Here is a 19,269-nt window from a genome sequence, read left to right as displayed (position 1 = left end):
TTTTTCCCCTCTCTAATTGGAGCCATAACAGGAATATCCTCATTTGGAGCATCAGGTCACCAACATGCCATTTCATTTCCCCCTGCCTGCAGCCAATTTGTTTGGGGGTTTTTTTTACACATCAAGGCAGAATTTTTGGACAAGAGAAAAGCACACAGGAAGCTGCTTTGATGGTAGCTTTGTCTGCTTGTCTGGCCTTGAAAATACGATTTTGTGGGAGAAAACACATACAAAGTACAGGTTACAGATGCTTCAGGTTACAGACTCCGCTAACCCAGAAATAGTACCTCGGGTTAAGAATTTTGCTTCAGGGTGAGAACAGAAATTGTACGGTGGAGGTGCAGCAGCAGCGGGAGGCACCATTAGCTAAAGTGGTGCTTCAGGTTAAGAACAGTTTCAGGTTAAGAACGGACCTTCAGAACGAATTAAGTTCTTAACCTGAGGTACCACTGTATAGATTGGGTATGTGAAGGAAGCACATTTTGAGGACGCGGATCACTGCTAATCCAGAACAATTACTTTTATTACCTTTTGGAGAAGTTTCTACATTGAATCGGGCCACAATCACACCATACATTTAACGCATTATGGTTTCACTTTAAACAGTCATGGCTTTCCCCCCAAAGTATTCTGGGAGCTGTAGTTTGTTAAGGGTGCTGTTAGGAGACATTCTATTCCCTACCCAGAGCTAGAGTTCCCAGAGCGCCTTAACAGTCAATCCAGAACAACAAACTGTTTCTCTTCACAGGGAACTTTGTGAGGAAAGTGACAAAAATAGGGGCCTCCTAACAGCTCTCAGCTCCCTCAGAAAACTACAACCCTCAGAATTCTTTGTGGAGAAGACACAACTGTTTAAGGTGGCATCATAAGGCATGGTGTGAACATGGCCTTAGAAGTATTATTTGTGCTAGTCAGCCGCCTGAGGCACAGTTCCAACAGAAATGGTGTGTGTGGTAGACAGGGGTCCATGTCTCTTCTCCTTCCATCACCAGTGTGGTTTTATAGCTACAGTGGTGCCCCGCAAGACGAATGCCTCGCAAGACGAAAAACTCGCTAGATGAAAGGGTTTTCCGTTTTTTGAGTTGTTCCGCAAGACGAATTTCCATATGGGCTTGCTTCGCAAGACGAAACGTCTTGCGAGTTTGTTTCCTTTTTCTTAAAGCCGCTAAGCCGTTAATAGCCGCTAAGCCGTTAATAGCTGCTAAGCCGCTAATAGCCGTGCTTCGCAAGACGAAAAAACCGCAAGACGAAGAGACTCGCGGAACGGATTAATTTCGTCTTGCGAAGCACCACTGTACCGTATTTTTCGCACTATAGGATGCACTTTTTCCCCTCCAAAAATTAAGGGGAAATGTGTGGGCATCCTATAGAGTGAATGCAGGCTCCTTGGCTTCAGCGATAGCAACGCGAAGCCTCCGAAGCGCAGAGGGAGCGCTCCCTCCGCGCTCCGGAGGATTCGCGTTGCTTTCGCTGAAGCCTGGAGAGCGAGAGGGGTCGGTGCGCACCGACCCCTCTCGCTCTCCAGGCTTCAGGGATAGCCGCCTGACGCCTGCGGAGCGTAGCACGAGTTCCCACTGCGCTCCGCAGGCTTCGGGTTCCTTTCACTGAAGCCAGGAGAGCAAGACTCTCCTGGCTTCAACAGAGAGGGAGAGCTGCACAGCACCCCTTCAGCCAAGAGGGAGGAGAAATGGAAGGGGCTCCGTTTCTCCTGCCGCTTCGCTGAAGGGGCGCTGAGCAGAGAGGGGGAGAATTTTTTTTCCTTGTTCTCCCCCTCTAAAACAAGGTGCGTCCTATAGAGCGAAAAATACGATACAAGGTACATCCTATAGAGTGAAAAATACGATATTTAGTGAAGCTGGAATGGTTTGCATCAAGGGAGCAACAGTTGCAGTCCATGTAGTAGGGCAGACCTGCTCTCTTGGCAGTATCACTGCAGCTTACCTGGGTGGGGGGCAGGCCAGTGGTGAGGTCTGGGCTGCACAAGTGCACTGTCAGACCCAACCTAGTGTGCCCACACAGCTCTGGCCTTGCTACCATGCTGTTCCTCCTCTTCCAGGTAATGTCAGCTTATTGGTCAAATAGTCGTACCTCGGTTTTGGAACAGCTTAGTTCCCGAACATTTTGGCTCCTGAACGCCACAAACCCAGAAGTGACTGTTCTGGTTTGCGAACTATTTTTGCAAGCCGAACGTCCAACGGGGCTTCCTGCAGCCAATCAGAAGCCATGCTTTGGTTTCCGAACGCTTTGGACTTCCAGAACGGATTCTGTTCAACTTCCAAGGTGTGACTGTACTAGGTAAAATGAACACATATTTGGCTGACAAAAGCTGGTTGCAGTGTTGCCTTGTCTCTGAGCTCAAGTTATCTTTGTGCATACACAAAATTACTCCTCCTTTCTCTGCCTCTCACAAGCAGTACCATACCACTTCACATAGCCACAGCACCCTGCCAAAAGATCCTTGGAGCTGTTAAGGGTGTTGAGAGTTGTTAAGAGACCCCTATTCACCTCATAGAGCAACATTTCTCAGAGTGGTTTCGCAGTCAATCCCCCTTTCCAGGGATCTCTGAGAATTTCATCGAATCTTAGAATTGTAGAGTTGTAGAGGGATGCGGGTGGCACTGTGGGTAAAAGCCTCAGTGCCTAGGGCTTGCCGATCGAAAGGTCGGTGGTTCGAATCCCCGTGGCAGGGTGAGCTCCCGTCGTTCAGTCCCAGCGCCTGCCAACCTAGCAGTTTGAAAGCACCTCCGGGTGCAAGTAGATAAATAGGGACCGCTTACCAGTGGGAAGGTAAATGGCGTTCCGTGTGCTGCGCTGGCTCGCCAGATGCAGCTTGTCACACTGGCCACGTGACCCGGAAGTGTCTGCGGACAGCGCTGGCCCCCGGCCTCTTGAGTGAGATGGGCGCACAACCCCAGAGTCTGTCAAGACTGGCCCCTACAGGCAGGGGTACCTTTACCTTTAACTTAAGGGGCACAAGGGTCATGTAGCAGGAATCTTTTGCCCAACATGGGGCTTGAACCCATAAGCCCGAGATTAAGAGTCTGACGTTCTACCAAATGACCTATCTGTAACTCTCTGTTGGAGGTATGGGTGAACCCAGAATTAAAAGGCACCAGAATATTAATAGAAAAGTCCTTTCCCATAGCATTTTTTTTGCTGGGGGGGGGGGGAAGGGGGGAGAAATCATTTCTTTTCAGAATGGCATGCCTTTTTATTTTTAAAGCAACATTTCAATCGTAGACCTGTTTACTCACAAGGCAAGCGCCATTCAGTTCAGATGGGTTTTAAGTGGATATAAGTTGGGTGTAAGTGAATGGGAGCAGTACATTCCACAGAGTATGAGAGGTTGTTTCTGAGTGAAGAAGCATATTGTTTTCAATTGTTCTGATTGTAATGCCGCATTTTGCATTGTTGTAACTTGCTCTGGGGCATCATGGTGAAGGGCAGGCAAGAATAATAATAAACCTGAACAATAATAGTGATGATATTCATATGATTGCAAGGCAGCCCTGCATCAAAACACCTTATCCGTATTCTACAATTGACAAATTACCCAGATTGCGGGTTAGGAGCCTTAGACTGAGTGAGACCTGGCAGGAGACATTCTCAGCCCTACCTGGCGTTGCCAGGGATTGAACCTGTGACCTTCTGCATGCAAAGCAGGTGTCCTATCACTGAGCTATGGTTCCTACCCACCCTTGAATAATTTGCTTTACCAAAAATGCATGGGGGTTGGGGTGAGAGACACATTGGCCAGCCATATGCATAATGTTCTGTATGAAGTTATAGAAATGCTCAGAATACATTTGGAACTCTCAAAACTCCAGGTTTTCAGAATTTTTTTTATTTTTTGCACACTTGCTGCAGCTGCATTGCATATACTAATTTTGCATTTAAAATAAATAAATAATAATAATAACAACAACATAACAACAACAACAATACACCAGCGTGTATCGAAGGTGGTATCATAGTACAAGTAGCTTCAAAGAGATACAATTTAGATAAGTGTGGGATGTGGGTTTTTTTTTTCTTTTAAAGAAAAATTACAAATGCCAAATTATCTTGACTCAATTATACATTTTATCCGGCAGGGGTGGGAGGGAGTCTCAGCTCCCAGGCACTAGTTAGGAGCAGCATAAAGGCAAAATACTGCGCTGCTTATAACTAAAACTCGATAAAATCTCCCAGTCTAAAGGAAGGGACAAAACTCATTACAGATAAGGCATTTCCTCCAGAACGCCTCTCCCGGATTGCTTTTTATTTAAACGTATGGGCTAAAAAGGAAATCGCTCCCTCCTATCTTTCCAGAGATCAGCCTAGCCTCTGGGCTCTGCTTCGTTCTGATCACAGCTATAAGGTTCCTTTTAACCTCTCCGCCACTGCTCATATCGCAATGCTGGGATCTTCCAAAAATGTTGTGGGTCTGGCTTTTTAAAAAAACCACACAACCCAACCACCCCCACACAGACGCATATGTCTGCATTATTTTATGATGCTCAATCGGATTAGAACTGTTTAGTAAAAACACACCCAGGTGCTAGCTATTGTATTGCACTTGTTAGAAAAGACCCCGGTGCTAAATGGATCGATATTGCTTTAAGTCCCCCTGCTGTCAGGAAATTGAAAAAATATGCAGCCGGCCTGATTTTGCAAAAGGGGCTGGGGGATGAATCCGCAGGCTTTTGCCATGCAGAAAGACACTCTCTCTCTCTCTCTCTCTCTCTCTCTCTCTCTCTCTCTCTCTCTCTCTCTCTCTCTCTGTGTGTGTGTGTGTGTGTGTCATGTGTAAGAGGGAGCGCGTTCAATATTTGCTTGATATTTGCTACCCCGTCCATTACAGCAAATGTGTATGAGAGAGAGCGTGCGAAGGAATATGGTTCTATGCATCCAGCGGGGATGTGTACATGAAAATAGTTTGTGTGTCTGCATGAGTGCAGGGAGTGTGTGTGTGCGAGGAAGAGAATAGGGGGAAACATTTCTGTGTGTGAAAGAGTGTGTGCCTGGAAGTGCGTGGGAGGGTGTATGTGTGTAAGTAAGTAATGCGTGGAGCGTTCAGCACAAAGAGGCGGCTGCGTGTGCACGCGTGAGAGTGGGAATACAGTACTCGTATGTGTCCGTGAGGCAGAAAGATTGTGTGTATTTGGACGGGGGCGGGGAGAGAGAGATTTCCCTTTTTCTGTTTGGTGGGTGGTTGCACGAGAAACAAAATGAATGTATATAAGGAAGTACCAGTGAAAGAGTATCACAGAATTGTAGAGTTGGGAGGGATCCCCGAGGGTCATCTAGTCCAACCCCTTGAAATTCAGGAATCTCCCGCTAGATCATACGTGACGGGTGGTACATCCAACCTCTGGTTAAAAACCTCCAAGGAAGTAGAGTCCACCGCCTCTCGTGGGAGTCCGTTCCACCGTCGAACAGTGACTTCTTCGTGGTGCACGGAATATTGTGCAATATATTCGCTCGTCTTGGCTTGATCTCTCGAAATACCGCGAATGAGAATATACCCTTTGTGTCTCCAGCGCCGGATGCGAGTGTGCGAAGCCGTCCAGCGTGTGGCAACTGAGGGAACGCGAAAGCGCTGTGTGCGCACGTGCGTGCAAGGACACGTGTAGGAATCCACCGAAGAGGAGTGCGAGAGAAGTTCTTGCAGGCGTGTGCCGCTGCCTGCCTCGTCCCCGGACACTGCCTGCACGTCTGGCAAGGGCGAGAGAGGCGTCAACGACGGCGGCTGCAAGAAACGTCCCTCGCTCGCAGAGAGGCGTGCTGGAGAGCTTTGAGAAACGCGTGCGCGAACGTGGAAACGAAATCCCTCCAGGATTTCCCTTCCCACAAAAGCATCGCTTGCCGGGTGTGTGTGTGTGTGTGTGTGTGTGTGTGTGTGTGTGTGTGTGTGAATGTGCACAGTGGAGACGTGCGCGTGCAAGGAAACGGCGTGTCTCCATACAAGCATTAAAAGGTCTCTCCCCGAAATGCACCCGTTCATTCACACACGCGCGCGTTCTGCCTTCCCTTTCCCTCCTCCGGCTCGCCGGCAGAACTGGAGACGAGAGCGAGGCAAGCGGGCGCTGCCGCTTTAAGAGCCTCGAGTGCGCGCCAAGCCGAGACCCCCCCTTCCCCCCCTCCTCCCCTGCGCGCCCCCGCCTCTCCTCTCCTCTCTCTCTCTCTCTCTCCCTTCCGCTCCCTCTCCCTCTCCGCTTTAAAGTCTCAGCCAGGATCTAGGCTCACATGTTACTTCCTGTATGGAAGAATGGAAAGCTTCCAGCAGCTCCTGCCTGACTGTTCCTCGCCAGCTTGCTCCGGAGCCCCAACTTCTAGCAGCGGGATGGACTAAGAGCTGCTCCGGGCAGCCCGACTCTTCGCCGCCGCCGCCGCTGCTGCTGCTGCAAGCCCTCGATCGCTGGGGCTGGGGAGTGGATTTTGCTACTATCGCCGCCGCCGCCGCTGCTCCGACTGCTGTTTGCAAGAATGCCTCCTTCCCTTTGGCCTTGCACGGTGCTGCCCGCATGAAGGCGAGAGGAGAGAGTCCGAGCCCAGCCGAGGCGCTCGCTAGCCACCGATCCCCGGCGCCGGCGCTGCTGCTGCTGCTGTTTTTGCGGGCTGGAGGGAAGTTGTGAGCTCTCGGCTCCCGAGTCCCGTCCCTCCGCCTCCTCGCCCTGCTGCCAGCATTTGCTCCCGAGGCCTGGAGCGGCGGGTCTGCTGAACTCCGGGACTCTTTTATCTTTGCACACATCCAGAGGCACAAATTCAGGGCAGAGAAGACGGAAAGGAAGAGGCTGCGCGCGCGCGCCAATTTGCTATTATTATTTTTAATAGCGAGGGGCGGGGGGGTTGGTCCATCGCTCCGGCTTCGCTCTTTTTCTTTTTCGGGTTAACCCCCACCCTCCCCCGCTCTTTTATTTTGTTCCAGAGACGGGGCAGGAAAGTGTGCAACTTTTTCAAAAAATACTATTTTCAACAAGTTTCCCACCCCCGCACCTTCTCTCTATCTCTCTCTCTCTCTCACACATTATTATAATTTTTTTGGTGTATGTGGAATCCTCATCCTTCTGAATTTTTAAAAATATACTTAAAGAGAGAACCCCCTTCTGTTTGTTTCGATGTGCGGCTTTGGAGATGCGGAGGCTACTGCAACCGTGTTGCTGGATCTTTTTCTTGAAAATCACCGTCTCCGTGCTCCATTACGTGGTGTGTTTCCCCGGTGAGTGGAAATCTTAATATGGGATGGATATTTTTTTTAAGCGGTTTTTTTTGGTGGGGGGGAAGACGGGGGCAATATATTTTCTCTCTTTCTACCTAACGATCCGTGTGTCTCGTCTTTCCGTTGCGCTTACACGTCCCCTCCAGTCGCCCCCATTTGTGGTGTGTGTGTGCTGTCACTGTGTGGACCAAAAGGGGGGCGGAGGGCGTGCTTCCCCCCCCCCTCAAACCGACCCAGTACATCTATAGATCTACCCGATCCCCCCTCCTCTCTCCCAGGAAGGCGTGTTTGGCTGCTGCTTGTTGGAAAATACGTGTGCGCGTGTGAAACTCGGGATCCGAGGAGAAGAAAAGGAATCTCGCTTTTTGGGGAAGCAATAGGGTACCCCTATTTGGATGGGGAGATTCTGGGCAATGGATGACAAAACCTCAAGCCCATTAGCACCACTCTTCGCAACTTCTCCTGCCGCCGCCACCACCTCTCTCTTTCTCTCCTTCCTCCCTTCTTCCTCCCCCAACTAACAACCAACCTCCGGTTTCTTCCCTCCTTACTCCAGCCCATCACCCGCTCTATACTTGTGGCAAATCAATGAAGGAGCGAGCGAGCGAGCCCGGCGCTCCTCCCGCAGTGCTCAGCGTGTAGCGGCGTAGTGTGATCCCATCCAGCCTTGCCTCGGTGATGAGTGGCTGTGTGTGATTGTGCCCGCCAGCGCTGTTCTCCCTTCCTCGACCGGGTGTGTGTGTGTGTGTTTGTGTGTCTAATAGGACTGCCACTATAATAGTACTGCCGCCTATCCGCTCGCCTTATCTCTACCCTTTTAGCAGCCACATAGAATCTCTCCAACCCCACCACCCGAAAAAACAACAACCCACAAACCCACTCCTGCTCGGTGAATTTCCAGGAGGAGCAGGCAGCCAAACCCCAAAATTCGGGGGTTGCATCCCCTCCCCTTAAACTCCTCCATCGTGATCTCTTTTTTGGGAGGGGGGTTAAGAGAGTGGACATCCCCTCCCCTCCTTTTTACACACACACCTTTCCCCTTTTGTAGTCTTTCCTTCGCTCTGCTGAGATCTCAGATTTGGTGCAGTGCTTCCCTAGGCATCGCAGGGTAGGAATGCCAGCTGTGTGTGTGCGTGTGTGTGTGTCTTTTTTTTGGGGGGGTGCGTTTTCCCTCCTCTGTGCTAAAGGCTGTGTGTGCACAGGCAGTAGGTTCCAGCCATGCCACCTGGGTGAGGAGAGATAACAGCTGGGCGTCAGCCTCTGACAGCGATGCTGGTCCTGATGATAAACCCTTTTCCTTTCCACCTTCCTGACCTCTTCCACCTTTACCTGCAGCCGTTCTGCACACCTTTCAGCCTGATAAGCTGGGCTGGTGTCACATCATTTGACCTTGATGGGGGGGTGAGTGAGGAGGGCGGTGTTAATGAGTTAGAAGTGGAGGAAGGTCAGATCCTGGATAAGGAGGTGCAGGAGAATTGGGGGTTCTGAAAAGCACAGGAGACGCTGGCCTAAAAATCTCTCTCCCCAGGGCGTTTACTTGAGTCCTTTGCCTCCGTGGTGTGTTGTGTTAAATGTGGGCGGGTGGAGGTGGGGGGAAAGATGATTGCATTTGCTGTCTCCCCCCACTTCTTAGGCACAGTGGAAAACCTTGGTTTAAGGAAAGATTCTCCAACAGTTGCAGAACGCAGCAAACTTGCTCCCCCTTCCCCTTCTGCAGGCTTGAGCCTGGAGCTGAGAAAAGTTAAAAATGTCAGGGAAGCTTGGAGGAGAGAGAGAGAGAGAGTTGTTCTCTGCCCCCTCCCCTTTCCCACCATATACAGTAACATAGACGGACCAATAGAGGCACTGCGGAGCTTCAGTCTGTTCTTGGATTTCGTTCAACACATATCCCCAAAGTCTCCCAACATATGCACACAGATCTCCTGAGAAAGAGCTGTTCTTAAATTTAGCATTAACCCTTCCAAGTGCTGTAAAGGTATGATTTTTTTTTAATCACACACCATATCCTTCTGCATTTCATTTCAGCGCAGTGTTGATTGCCACAGCTGGAAATAGGAATACCTGAAACCTGCCTATGTATTACTAACAAAGTGTAAAAAAAACAAACTGCCAATGAATTCATTTCCATGATCAACTTCTTTCTCTTTCTGGTAGGGGCGAGTAGCTAGCAAATTTGCCTGAAGGATGATGCCCCTGTTATACAAGGCATCTCATCACCATCCATATACATACACATACACACACACACACACACACACACACACATATGTGTGTGTATATTGTGGGATGTATATATATGTGTGTGTGTGTATATATGTATGTATGTATATGTGTATATATATACGTACATACATATATATACATACACACACACACACACAAATGCATATACACAATGCTTAAAAGGTTACCTGGTTGACTTGTTCACTTAAAAGAACAATCCTATACATGTCCAAGAGAAACCCAATTCAGATCAACGGAGCAGGCTGCAATTCTGTACCTGCTTAAGTGGGAGAAAGCCCCATTGAACTCCATGGCACTTACTTTATGTGCAGGATTGCTTTGCAGACATGCTCCAGGTAGGTGGGGACCTTCAAACTGGGTAGTAAGGGAACCATGTGAAGCGTGATATAAGGCATCTCTGTTAGGAATTGAAACCCAATTGAATCGAATGGGACATACTCTTAAGTGGGTATGGAATGGGATTGCAGCCTAACTTTAGGAAACCCTACAGTCACTTGATGTGACTCGCATCTACACCCCCTCTCCCACAGCAACTTCCACTATGCTGTGGCTTCTTTTTATTAGGCTTTTAATACTTTTTTTATTATTATTAGCACCTCTTTATAGCTAAGATTAAAAGCAGAAAGTTTTGTGACATTGACCTTTTTGATGCCATCTTTTTATCTTGGATCATTTTATGGGTTGAAATAAAAGTGTAACGGGGTGGGGAAAAGAAAGATGTTTTAAAAAACTGCAATTTTATACATGTGCATGCACACACACAAGCTGAGAGTAATCTCTATTCAGTACAGTGTGGTTAACTTCAAGTAAACATGCGTAGGATTGTGCTGTAAAAGACTAAAACTGGACATCTATAGAAATAGTTCAACTGCATCTGAAATTATCTCTTGAAGTGGGAGTGGGGACTCTTAATCAGCCTTGGCAAGCGTGGAGAGCTGGTCATGGATGAAGGACATCATGCATGGCCATTCAGATCTTGTTGGGCTACAGGTTCCTCATCCTGTTATAGTAGCTCCTTCAATTTGATTCGAAAAAGGTTGTAGAAAGTAGAGAAAGGGGGCTTGAAACTTCTCACTGTTTGAAATTCTGCAGCTCCCGAGAAGAAGCATTTATCTTCTTTATATTGATTTCTTCTCAATCTCGCCTGTACAAGTGAAGCCTTTTTTTCTGATTCTGATATATATTGTGCAGTAATTACATCTGGAAGGCAGGCTTACGGGATCGCTTTAAGAAAACACACATTGATGTAAGTTTCATACAACACCGTTGTAAGGGCTGCAGAATTATAAATGGAATTCGGACTATGTGACTCTTCTCTCATCGCAGACTCATGCAGATCTGTTCTGCTTGCACTCGTGTGTGGGAGATGTGGCTTCTGAGATGTACGGCATATTAACAACATTAATGGATAAAAGAAGGTTCAGTTTTAGGTTTGAGGAATCTTTGTTCAAAGGCAAGCTGTATCTTACGAAGAGTGCTTGTGGTTATGAATTAGAGAGGTTATTGCACATGTTTAGCACACAGATTCGATCCTTGGTTTCTCCAGTTAAGAGGACTTCCACGTGCAGGTCTGAGAAAAATATTTGCTTGAGACTTTGTCCTGGAGAATTGTCTCCAGAAAAGGTATACAGCATTAGTTTAGATAGGACTGTTGGCCTGATTCCTTGTGTGAATCAATTTAATAGGCCTGGTCCTCATATCTCATCAAACCATAGTTAATGTTTAACTACGGTTTAATGTGAATGAACAGTTTGCTGGTGCACACTGCTCAAAAGTCCCCTGCTTCGCTGCTCCCCTGTTCCTAGCTGTGCTGGGAGCAGCAGCGCTGGCTTGTCATGCCATTTGAACCTGGGCATGTAGGGGAAACAAACCACGACTGCAGGTTCTGACAGCACAGCAAACCAAGGTTTGTTGCGCCTGGAGGATCAGAACAGGAACATTTGAGCAGCTTGCACCACCAACAGGCAACTTGTTTGCATTAAATCGTACTTAAACAACCAGAGTGGTTTAACTTGATGTGCAGACTGCCATGAAAGTTAGTGTTTTGCTATTTCTTCAAATACAGTTGTCACACACAGCGGGTCAGGTGTGTTAAAATGGTAGGACGGTTTTCTGCATACCAGGGGCTTACAGATTTACTTGCCACACTTGCGATGGTGAATGTCCTTCCAGCCTCCTGGCAGGTCCTTCTCCGGAGCTCTCTGTGGTCACGTTACACTTTGGAAGTACTGGAAGTTCAATGTGGTGTCGAGGAAGAGACTTCTCCACATTGGTGGAACAACAGTGTCATGAGAGCTACACATTTGGGTGGGTTACCAGGACCAGCCAAAAACTCTGGATTCTGGATGCCACCTTTGTTGAGATGTGGTGCAAGAGGGTTGCTAGAGGCGGTAGCACCTGTGGAATCAAGATGTAGGAGAATGGATGCTGCTGACAGCCCTCAGCCTTAACATGCAAAGAGAGAGGAAGTTGAGGGGTGCATTTGCAAGCATCACTCCAAGGTACCTACATGCTTCATTACCAAGTCCACCAAACACGTACCTTCATTGAATGGGAAGATCTGAAGGTCTAAGCGTGCTGGCTTAATGTGCTTAGAAGCTCTTCCCTTTCAATGCAGGAAGGTTGAGGTTGGACTGAGATGAGCCCCTCCCTAGGGGAAAGGTTTAATTAATGACAATACAAACTTAAGGAATGCGTAATTTAAAATTGACTATGGATGATTTACAGAGAAGCTGAAGGAAGTCCAGAAAAGAGACAATTTGTGAAAAGTTGGATGTGGAATTTTTGCATGTTTTTGTTGTAAATTAATAAAAAATAATTTTTTAAAAAAAGATGAGCCCCTCCCTAGTTTTAGCCATTGGTGTGTTTGGGCTGAACACTTGAGGAGGGCTGATGTCAGGCTTTGAAGTAGCTATTAGTAGGGAATCTCTGGCCAACACAAGTCTCTTTCAGTGTCAGCATATCACAAAAGCAGGTATGTTATAATGTGCTTAGCAGCCCAAATTACAGAGAGAAGGGGTGATTGTTTCTCCTCTTAGCCAAGTTCTTGCGAGATCTAAAATAGCATAACAATGCCTTGTCCTGAAATGAGCACGGCTTTGGTTACTGGGAGGAAGGGAACTACGTGCTCACTTTACCTGATGTACATCGCCTGCAAAACATTTGCATTGGCTCACCTGGTGAAATGTGCTAATGTACCGCAGGAATTGGCAGGTTTTACAAGTGCATGGTAAGGTACGGGGCAGGAAAGGCAATGCAACGTAGAGACACACACACACACTGGTGGGAGATCCCAGAAGTATTTATGGGGCAGGAAATAGGGCAAGCCTGTAAATAAGCAATAGCTTGGTTGCTTGTGATGAGTATGAACTGTATCTGATGATCGCATTGGGAAACAATGTGCAAAACATCCCTCCCCCTATGTCCCTTAGCCTAAAAGCTAAAGGGGGCATACATGAGCCTGTAGGTTGTTTTGTTTTATTTTATTTTATTAGTAGGCTGGTAACTTATTTGCAAGGCTGCATCATGGCAAAGGACTTGTCACCATTTCTACATTCAAGGCTTCAGTTCAGCACACAGCTACCAGGGCTTAAGTCTAGTTGAACTTGGAACGGGGTGGGGGCCTTGTTTCTGAGGATTTATTGTTTAGGACTGTGCCGTAAATCTGTTGCTTAGAAGTTGAACAAATAAATAAACAAACAAACACAAATACTGATAGGCTATTTGTTCTGGCACGCATAACATCCTGGAAGTATATTCCTACCTAAACTATGAATAATAGTTAGGCATTTTAGGCTGTTTTGCAAATAATTTTGCTTTTGAAATTAGACACATACACCCCCCGCTAGTTTAAAAAAGAAGAAGAAGAAGCCATATTTAATGAAAGCTGATGACGCCTTGATGATGTGCATTTCAGCAGACCCCTATGCATGCTTGCACAGAAGTAAGCCTAACTTCGTGTTGGGCTGAAGCACAAGTGTTGTCTATCATGGATCAAATGTATCAGTCAGTGGCGTTCCTTTTCTCTCCCAGAAAGAAGCTACTTGGAGCAATAGTGTTTACTAGCAAGAGGCAAACACTGTTGGAAGTTCATTTTCCCTCTCCCATGTTGCATTCTTTATATAGGGCACTTTGTAGTAGGTACACGAATACCTGCAAAAAATAACTAGCATCGTACAGTGCATGGTGGAGAATGACTAAATTCTCCTGGCATTGGTGGAACATATGTAGTGTCCCGAAGAGAATGGCATATGCTAAGAGATAAGAATTTTTAAAAAGATGCCTGATTTGGACCTCAACCTTGTATATGAAGAAAGGACCTGTTTTTTCAGCAGGCATTCTGTAGCCGTCTGACAATGTTGTATATTCCATAATCCACTGTCATAATCCCATTGAAATCAATAGGCTTAAGTGCTCCTAAGATTGTGATAGATTATAGCCTGTGTCTGCATTTGTAAAATAATATTCATTGGCATGTGTGTGACAAGCAAACCACTTATCATAGTTGTTGTTTTTCTGCCCTGGGCTTTCTGATTTGGGTGCACACAAAATATACTTTGCGGAGCAGATTTATAATCATTTGATAAATCCTGCTTGGTCGGGACATTGTATGGTTTTCATGTCCTCACTGTATCCGTAAGCTTTTGAAAGGCATGATTTTATATCTTGCTTTTCATGTTTCTGAATGAAAACTTATTTTGAGTTTTATATTCTCCTGCTGGGTATTCTTTGGAGCCATAGAAGTGTCTCTCTGTAAATGTGTTTGGAAAACTGGGCTTATTTGCGTTTGTCTACAGCAAGTGTGTGTGTGTGTGTTGTCTCTTAGAAAGTATGGAATGTACAGGAGAGGGCCCTCCAAGACTTGCGTTAACTCCTATCGCCTTATGGAGATGAAACATCTTACATTTTAATGGTGGCTTTCTTTTCGATTGTCTCCCCCGCACCCCCGGCTCCTCGTCATACTTTATATTTCCGGTAGTGCCTAATGAAGTCCTTGCAGATTAAGAATGTCAAATGTCTCTCTTCTTTTTCCCAGGCAGTGGCAGATGAGCTGGCTAGCAGGCTTCAGAGGAAAAAGTGAGAGGAGAGTTTGATATCCACCAGCAGGCTTACAGAAGCTGGTTTTTCAGTTAATGATGCCAGGGTGTAGCTTTTGAAACCTTCAAGCAGTCTTGGAAACTGTGCATCCTTAGGAAATGCAGCGAGGGGGTTTGGAGGGAGGGGAAAATAGAAATTCGGCACATCCAGTGGTGGAATGAAAATAGTACGCTGTCAGTTTCTGGGGGAAATGGAGCATAAGATGTGTAACTGAATACCAGTGTCAGGGCTTTCATTTACATGCCCTCGTTTTGTGCACATTTATTGGGCCACTTAATGTGTGGAACAAAAGTTACGTTTGCATGTATGTATCTGGCTGAAGTGGACTCTGGCCCACAAAATCTTACACCTCAATAACTTAAGTCTTCAGCTTGCCTCTTAGGTGTTTTTGCTGTGCAACAAATTGATTACAGCTGGTCCTCTAGAAACAGAGGTTGCATCCAGCAGTGATGCTCAGCAGATGGAGCAACAGGGAGGGAAGCAGTTTCCAGCTGTTCCACCTCCCCTTTGCAGCCCTCCATGCTTCCCAGTCTGTTCTGGAGTGTCCCTCAACCCTGCAGAGCAGATTGAGAGAGGTGTGTGTAGGGAGGGGGCTGCTGGGGAGAGGGTAGCCAAAAGCTGCTTCCTTCCTGTGATTCTGATTTTTTTAAAAAAAGCATTGCTTTCAGCTGAGCAACACTATCAAATGCAACCCTTAAATGTAGGGACCCGCATGTGGAAATAATAATAAAATGTAAATCAGCTGGGCTGATATAGGATGAGAGTATTAGCAGAATCAGTTCTTTGGGGATGTTTTGGTTAAGTGGTTTTCCTTCTGTGTTTTTGGTAGTTTGTTTTACTGCAGTGAGGTGGGCTAAATCGCTTTCTGCTGCAGATTGGGGTAAGTGAGGGCTTTAAATGTGACATGTGTACATTAAGTAATCTTGCACAAAGTCTTCATGTCAAATGACCATTCTCCTTTGACTCCTGATGTGATGTTTTGACTGGCGCAGATGAAATACCGAGGAAGCTGTGAAGCTCCTCAGAAAGGAAGACATTAGCATCAGGGAGCTTGTTGTGGCATTGTCGACTTCAGAAATGCTTACAAGTCCTTAGATGTTTGGAGTGCCCAAGTTCTATTGCCAGGATTTTATTTAAAAAAAAATATTTCCTTGTACGTTTTTAATCAGAGCTTTTGGCTTTTCTTTGTAACTTGCACAACTTCTAGTCTTGGACTTTGCCTTCAGTTATGAAAAAGAATTTTAAGGCTCCGCACATTGTGATTAGATGGCAGTTTGGAAACTGTTCAGTTCTGATTTTAAGTGGCCTCCTACATTGAAAAGGGTTGCAAATGGCTACTCGGAAGCATCTTGTTCAGAGACACACATATACACACATATTTCAAAACATCTGGCTACCCATATGCCCATATCAATGGCCATGTGAATTTTGCGGACTGAGTTCAGTTGGCTAAATCAGCCTCTCAACCTTGGGTCCCCAGATGTTGTTGGACTACAACTCCCATCATCCCAGAGCTCTGGCCTTGCTAGCTAGGGATGATGGGAGTTGTAGTTCAACAACATCTGGGGACCCAAGGTTGAGAAAGGCTTCTAGTGGGAGACTAGATTGGGCCTTTAGCACCGGCTTGTCAGAGCTTTTTGCGAAAGGGCTATGGAAGGTCTTATTGCTCCTCCTTTCTGGGGTTTGTGCCTAACTTAGAAGAATTAAATTGGTGACTTAATTGAAACAAATGTGCTACTTACCTTCTTTCTTTGGTTCTTGAAGCTTGTAGTTTTGCATCAGGTAAACTATATAATAAAAGCTGGTGGATTTTTTCATGGTTTGGATTGTATTTTTGGGTTGGATTGTATTCTATAAACTAAACTAACTAATGCCTGGTATTCCGTCATTCATGCTATTATTGGGGTGTGTTGCTTTGTAGCAGCTCCAAAAGCACAGGCTATGAAATCCCCAGGCCCACTTGCTTTTGGAGTTCCCATAGGCTTCTGGTTGTCCATTGTGATAACAGGATGTTGGAACACACAGGCCATTTTCCTGACCCAGCAGGGCTCAGCTTATGTTGTTGTGTTAAGCTTTAATATCAATATTCAACATTTATATAGCTCTTTCAAACGATTCACATGCATTTTCTCAGTGTAATCTTACAACAGTCCTGGGAAGTACCGGTAATTCTGATTTATTATCCCACATATTGCAGATCTCAGGACTAAGACAGAATGGCTCAATTATTAAATATTGCCTTTTTAAAAGTTTGTTTTATTTGTAAGTTACCAATGGATACCTACTGATAGCCAGCTATATAAACGCAATAAACAAAGAAGGTGAGATTTTCATCTTCCCAATTGGAAGCTCAGTCTCTTAGTCACTATGGCACACAAGCTCCCTGAGGGTAGATTTCTTGAGTTCTGCACTCGGATATGGAATTCTGCAATTAAAATTAACCATGCGAGTCAAGAAGATCAGTATAGATGTGTTAAATGTCTTTGCTATATAGCTTGGTGTGTCCTCCCCCTTAATTTTAGTTTTGTAGCTGGGACTTGGCATATATGGGTAGCAGTAAGCCTTTAAGAAAGGGACACGGGTGGTGCTGTGGTCTAAACCACAGAGCCTAGTGCTTGCCGATCAGAAGGTCGGTGGTTTGAATCCCCGTGAAGGGGTGAGCTCCGGTTGCTCGGTCCCAGCTCCTGCCCACCTAGCAGTTCGAAAGCACATCAAAGTGCAAGTAGTTAGATAGGTACTGCTCTGGCGGGAAGGTAAACAGCGTTTCCATGCGCTGCTCCGGTTCACCAGAAGCAGTTTAGTTCTGCTGGCCCATGACCCGGAAGCTGTCTGCGGACAAACGCCGGCTCCCTCGGCCTATGGAGTGAGATGAGTGCCGCAACCCCAGAGTTGTCCGCAACTGGACCTAACGGTCAGGGGTACCTTTACCTTTTAAGCCTTTAAGAAGAGAGATAGAAATATGCTCTGTAGATGCTTTCGCTTATTAATTGGATGTGCCCCACCGTGACATTCCCAATCCTGTAAGGCACCACTGAGCTGAAAATGTAATTTGGACAATTTTATAGAAAGAACTACTCGTGTGTGTGTGTGTGTGTGTGTGAGAGAGAGAGAGAGAGAGAGAGAGAGAGAGAGAGAGAGATAGATGCAGGTTCGCTGTCTTAGAGCTACTTCACAAGATTCCTTTTTCCTATAGGTGTGTGCATGTACAGCCCGTGTGTGTGAATTTGACAAACAGGTGTATGCGAATATATGTATTGTACAGACATAGGCATGCCAGGGGTGTCACGATTGACTGTAACAACCTGTTGGTTGTGTATACTCAGTTGCAAGGATCAGCCTAGGATCACCTCTGAGTAATGTGTAAAATGGCCCTCATTTCCTCCTCTGGACTGTGCACATCTGCTTAGAATAAACCACGAACAAACCATGGTTTAACAGGAGAAGCAAACCACAATCTTGGGTTCAGTTGTAATAACAAGGTAAGGCATCATGGCGTATTGTTCCCTTTACTCGAGGGCAAGAGCGAAGTGGGAGTACTGGGGCAGTGCATGCTGGTGCTCTGCTCAATCCCAGTTAAAGGTAAAGGTACCCCTGCCCGTACGGGCCAGTCTTGCCAGACTCTAGGGTTGTGCGCTCATCTCACTCTATAGGCCGGGAGCCAGCGCTGTCCGCAGACACTTCCGGGTCACGTGGCCAGCGTGACGAAGCTACTCTGGCGAGCCAGAGGCGCACACGGAAACGCCGTTTACCTTCCCGCTAGTAAGCGGCCCCTATTTATCTACTTGCACCCAGGGGTGCTTTCGAACTGCTAGGTTGGCAGGCGCTGGGACCGAGCAACGGGAGCGCACCCCGCTGCGGGGATTCGAACCGCCGACCATGCGATCGGCAAGTCCTAGGCGCTGAGGTTTTACCCACACCGCCACCCGCGTCAATCCCAGTACTAATCTGTTAACCATCATTTATTGTTGCATATGTGTATGTTTTCTTAATAAGTGCAAAACCACAATCTGCTTGAGATGGTCAGGATTATGATCCAGATTTTGGATTCCGTCTTAGATGCACACATCCTGAGATCTGGCGCGCAGTTGTTGTTGTTTGGCTGTGCAGACTTCTGAGCCTGGGGTGTAAGTAATAAAGACTTGTCTCTAATATGCTGAAGCCTATAATGGGCGGAATTACGAGGGAGTCTAATTTCTGTTTGCTTTTAAGTTACTACAGTTTTCACTTTATTACTGAGAAATATATTATTAATTGCTGCTATGTTCACACCAAGCTGTGATTCTTTTATGATTATGTATTCCTGCTTGCAAGCTTTTTGTGTGCGTGGTTGGTTTTTTTCTTTTCTTTTTTCCAAGACTTAATTATATAGAGCTTTTAAACTGCAAGCCATGATTTTTTTTTTAAAAAAAACCTTGCCGCCGCTGTTATAAATCTCAGAATAATACAACATACAACACAGTATATAATAAAAAGCTTTGCATCTCTTATGTTTTCACTTCAAAGCTTTTCTAAGCAGCAGGAATATGCAAGATACCAATAACACACATTTCGCACAACATTGTGAAAGCTTGCTCTCAGATGTTATCTTGATGAAATCTTGGCTTCTGATAGCTCACGAATATAGGGCACTCATTTTGAAAAGACGGACCAGGTCTTAGCTTCTCCATCCTCACATAAATCAGTGCTGTAAAATCTAGTTCTGACTTTTCTCGGCACTATTCCACTAT

The 19,269-nt window shown here is 46.3% G+C and overlaps 1 protein-coding gene across 3 annotated transcripts in view; it reads left to right on the top strand.

The window, feature by feature from the left end:
- The first annotated feature begins 6,148 nt into the window (after positions 1-6,148).
- The window catches only part of PTPRG (protein tyrosine phosphatase receptor type G), a 538,165-nt gene continuing 525,044 nt past the window's right edge, over positions 6,149-19,269 (top strand). For all 3 annotated transcript variants that reach the window (XM_028719555.2, XM_077925092.1, XM_077925090.1), the window contains exon 1: positions 6,149-7,201. In XM_028719555.2, the coding sequence (XP_028575388.2) occupies positions 7,117-7,201 (85 nt within the window). In that variant the 5' untranslated portion in view covers positions 6,149-7,116. The remainder of the gene's footprint in view (positions 7,202-19,269) is intronic.

The sequence above is a fragment of the Podarcis muralis genome, chromosome 2 (assembly GCF_964188315.1).
Source record: "Podarcis muralis chromosome 2, rPodMur119.hap1.1, whole genome shotgun sequence".
Classification (NCBI taxonomy): Eukaryota; Metazoa; Chordata; class Lepidosauria; order Squamata; family Lacertidae; genus Podarcis; species Podarcis muralis.
Note: the sequence above shows the minus strand (reverse complement) of the source record. Positions and strands in the feature narration are given on the sequence as shown.